Source organism: Priapulus caudatus, unplaced genomic scaffold (assembly GCF_000485595.1).
Source record: "Priapulus caudatus unplaced genomic scaffold, Priapulus_caudatus-5.0.1 Scaffold248, whole genome shotgun sequence".
NCBI classification, from domain to species: domain Eukaryota; kingdom Metazoa; phylum Priapulida; class Priapulimorpha; order Priapulimorphida; family Priapulidae; genus Priapulus; species Priapulus caudatus.
The window spans coordinates 263874-267916 of record NW_014577309.1 but is presented as its reverse complement, the minus strand read 5'-3'; the positions used below and the strand labels follow the sequence as shown (position 1 = coordinate 267916).

General features: G+C 60.0%; 2 protein-coding genes across 2 annotated transcripts in view; both read left to right on the top strand.

The window, feature by feature from the left end:
- LOC106808011 (homeotic protein female sterile-like) overlaps positions 1-2208 on the top strand; it is a gene marked incomplete in the record, with an annotated part of 11722 nt that extends 9514 nt beyond the window's left edge. Inside the window, 2 exon segments of the mRNA XM_014810552.1 lie at positions 638-2146; positions 2197-2208. Coding sequence (XP_014666038.1) covers positions 638-2146; positions 2197-2208 — 1521 coding nt within the window.
- A 130-nt stretch (positions 2209-2338) lies between these two features.
- The window catches only part of LOC106808010 (lysine-specific demethylase 3B-like), a 17322-nt gene continuing 15617 nt past the window's right edge, over positions 2339-4043 (top strand). Inside the window, 3 exon segments of the mRNA XM_014810551.1 lie at positions 2339-2690; positions 3123-3300; positions 3685-3905. Coding sequence (XP_014666037.1) covers positions 2375-2690; positions 3123-3300; positions 3685-3905 — 715 coding nt within the window. The 5' untranslated portion in view covers positions 2339-2374.

The window sequence follows — 4043 nt, the reverse complement described above, 5'->3', positions numbered from 1 at the left end:
GCGCACACACGCAAACACGTACGATCACACACACGCGCGCATGCACATATGCACACACGTATGCACACACACACACACACACACATACGCACACACACACACGCGCGCGCACACACGCAAACACGTACGATCACACACACACGCGCGTACGCACACACACGTACGCGCACACACACGCGTGCTCACACATACGCACACACACACACGCGCGCGCACACACGCAAACACGTACGATCACACACACACGCGCGTACGCACACACATGTACGCACACACACACGCGTGCTCACACATACGCACGCACACACACACACACACGCACGCATTTTCATGTGAGTCTGCTAATATACGTCTGCTAAAACACCCAAGGAGCCAGGGCATGATTGCGCGCCATTCTATCGTTAACGTAATGCATTTTTGTTCATTCATATATATATATTATATATATCTTTTATTCCTTGGTCGTTTTTACAGCTTCTACTTGGTAGTTCAACAAGTGAGTATTCGTATTTGTGAAATATTCGTATTCGCATGCATATATCGCCATACGTATCGTATTCGTGACCTAGTGTATTCGTTACAGCCCTACTATACATCATTATTAAAAATGTTTCAATTACGTTTGTTTCATTTATAGCTTGCACAGCAGCAGCAGTCACGGATCCACAACGCCGGATCGGGGCATTACCAGGTTGCCTCGGCCGCGGCGAAACTCGACGGCGGCACATTTGCCGGCGGCACGGCGACGACGACGACGACCCGCGCTGGATACGACCCGGGCTACCCTTCTCCGCCGGCGCCCTCCCCGCGGCAGTTTCCCGAGGTCGCGTCGCCCGTGCAGGGAGCCGGAGGCGGTGGAGGAGGAGGAGGAGGAGGAGGAGGAGGAGGAGGAGGAGGAGGACAGATGCGGGCGAGCATCCAGGACGTCATCTCGTCCGCTGTCACGCAAGAGGTGCGCGGCTCGAACAAGGCGCCCCCTGGCGGTGGCGGATACGTCGCGAGGCAGTCGTACGGCGTGCAGACGATGACGACGACGAGCCGCGTCGGTGCATGGGGCGGCGGCGGCGGCGGCGACCATTACGCCGTGGGGGACGGTGAGGGCTTCTCATCCCGGGACGCTCATGCGGGCTGCACCTCGGTGAATGGCAGCCCGCAGGCGGCCGACGCGCGCTACTACCCGCCGGGCGGTCCCGCACCCACCCGCCAGAGCGCGCCGCCCGACGCCGCGTCGCCGCGTCTGCCCGGCGGCACGGGGTCAAAGGTCACGCCCGAGCTGCTCTACGAGCTGTACGACGGGCGGCACATGGCGGCGGCGGGGACAGAGGGCGCCACCGTGTCGTCGCACCGACTCGTCAACGCGGTGCGACGCGACATGACCGTGATCATGCGAGCGGCCGACCCCGTTGCCGCGACGACGATGCCGACGCTCCCGCCGGCGAATCACAGGCCGCCGCCGCCGTTGCCAGCGCGCGAGGGGCTTGGGCACCGGCTGGCCGAGGGCCGCGAGGACGGGCGCTCGCCGCCAGGGGGCGCCTGCGAGAAGCGGCGGACGGATGACGGCACGGCGCGGGCGCCGAAGAGGCAGCGCGCGGAGGGAGAGCGCGAGCGCGTGATGACGAATCTATCGTCGCCGCCGCCAACGCAACCTGACTACATCAACAGCTTCCTGTCGTTTGTCACCAAGGAGCACAAACCGGCGGCGCCCCCTACGTCCGCCGCCGCCATTGCCGCCGCGGAGGAAGAGTACCGTGCCAAGTACCACTCGTACGTCGGGCGACCGAGTGTGAACGGAGAGGGGGCGCCACTGCCCGGGTTCCCGGTCGTGAGCGACGACCGGCTTGACCTGCGGCCGGCCGCCGTCAAGCTGACGCGCGTCGCCGTCGACGACGCCGCCGCTGCTGCGGGGGCGCCACCATGGCGTGACACGTCCGACGTCGCTCCACAACCCGGATACGCCACCGCGGCGTCGGCCGGGCAGCAGCGGGAGTTCCTCCAACAGGGGGCGCCGCCGCGGCAGGAAGCTGCCGACGGCGAACTTCGCGACTGCTTCGTCGACTGCTCCTACATCTCGCCGACGAAACTTGCGCAGGAGGCGCCACCGCTGCCGGCAGCAGCGGCGCCGCGGCGGCGCGCCAAGAAGCCGCGCGTTCCGTCGCTGCAGCTGCAGGCCCAGACGTCGACAACGTCGTCGGACAGCGAGACGGATGACCGAGACGCGCGGCCGCCGCGACGCAAGAAGGCCAGCAAGCTCGACTTCCTCCGCCGCTTCCGCGCGTCGACGGAGGGGGAGGCGGCGGCGGCGGGGGCGGGAGCAGGGGCGCGGACGGACGAGAGCGGGGAGGACGCGAGCGGCGAGGGGGAGGTCGACGAGAGGATGAAGCCCGCGGAGGAGGCGCCCGCGGTGAAGGAGGAGGAGGAGCGCGAGGAGAAGGCGGAGGAGGAGAGGATGCCGATCGCGGGAGGCGGAGACACGGCGCCGCCGGCCACGACGAATCCCGTGAAGCGGGAGGATGCGGTCGCCGACGGCGACGGAAAGGAGGCGACGGCGACGACGGTCGTCGTCGTCAAGACGGAGGTGCCGAACGGGGAGGTCGCGGTGAAGAAGGAGCCAGGTACTGGAAGCGGCGGGGAGGAAGGGGAGAAGGACGGCGAGAAGAAACCGCCAGAAGACAGCAAAGACAAGAAAGAACGTGAGAGAATAATAATGATAATCTTGCTAATTAGTCATAGTATGAAATTTTAACTAAGCGACTAGAGTCTGTTGGCGCTTTTGGAGTCCGTTTTTTTTTAAGAGTAACAGAGCAAAACTTCGATTTTCGTTCGGTAACTTTATTTCCATTTATTTCTAAATTTACATTTGTAGTAAACAATCATAGCTCCTTTTGCTTCTTTGCTGTTCATCTAGTTTTGGGTAGGGGGAATGCCAAACTTTGTTTATTTGCACATGATAGATATACTCCAGCAAGTTCGTTCGATCAAATTTCAAATTTGTAAATTTCTTGTTACTTACGTTCTTGAGCTCGTTTCCTACAATCTTAAAAAAATGAAAATAAAAAAATGAAAAAATTAGTACAAAAATTTTATTAAATAAAAAAATGAATGAAATAAAAATTTCTCTGCAGTGGTGAAGCCGCTGCCGAAAAAGAGGGCGCCACCGCGGCGCAAGGACCCGAACGTGTTCCTGCAGTGCGGCTCGTGTCACGAGGTGCACTGTAAGATGGGGCGCTGCCGCGAGTGCCGCGCCAGCGAGCGCACCAAGGACAAGACGAGCATCTTCTGTCGCTTCTACGCGTTCAGGAAGTGAGTTTGTCTCCCTTTCGTCCTCTTCTTCTGCCTCTGCATCCGCCTCCTCAATTGAACTTTTGCACGACACTTCGCTTCAAAATTTACGTCATTTTAGATTCGTGTCGTGACAGCCATCCCGCTGGATTGCTTTCCCGAATCAACCAGTTTACCCGATTTCCCCCCAAAGTTGTACCGATGTCGCAAACCCTCTCCGCTTAAAAAATACCCTTTGTTTTTGGCCGATGTAAGAGCATGCGTGCGTACTTGCGGGTTGAACCCTCCTAAAAAATAGCCCTCATTAGTGCGCCTTGACTGAGTGTATGTGCGTGCATGCGCGTATATGAAAAGTATATCCCTTGCTGGGCAGCAGGTAAGCACACGTGCGCTTGTGCGTTGCAGGCTGCGACGGACCGGCCGCGGAGGGCTGAACGCGGCGGGATTCTCGGAGCCGGGCGACGCCAGCAAGGATGACCTACAGATGTGGCTGCCGCAGCCCGGCAGCGTGCAGGAGCCGCGCCTCGACGTTGAGATGTCCAAGTACATTCTCGCGAGCACGGGCAACCAGTTCTGCCAGGTCGTCGAGCAGGAGAAGCAGGCGCAGTCGTGGTCGAACGGCACCAGTGAGTTCTTGTCTCGCGCGCACGAGACAGCGGTCGTCATCACAAGTTCCTATAGCCTGTCTCTGCACCCTTCCTCCCAAATGCATCCCGCGACAATCCGCCCTCCCTCCCCCTTCCCTCATCGCCTCTTATCCTCCA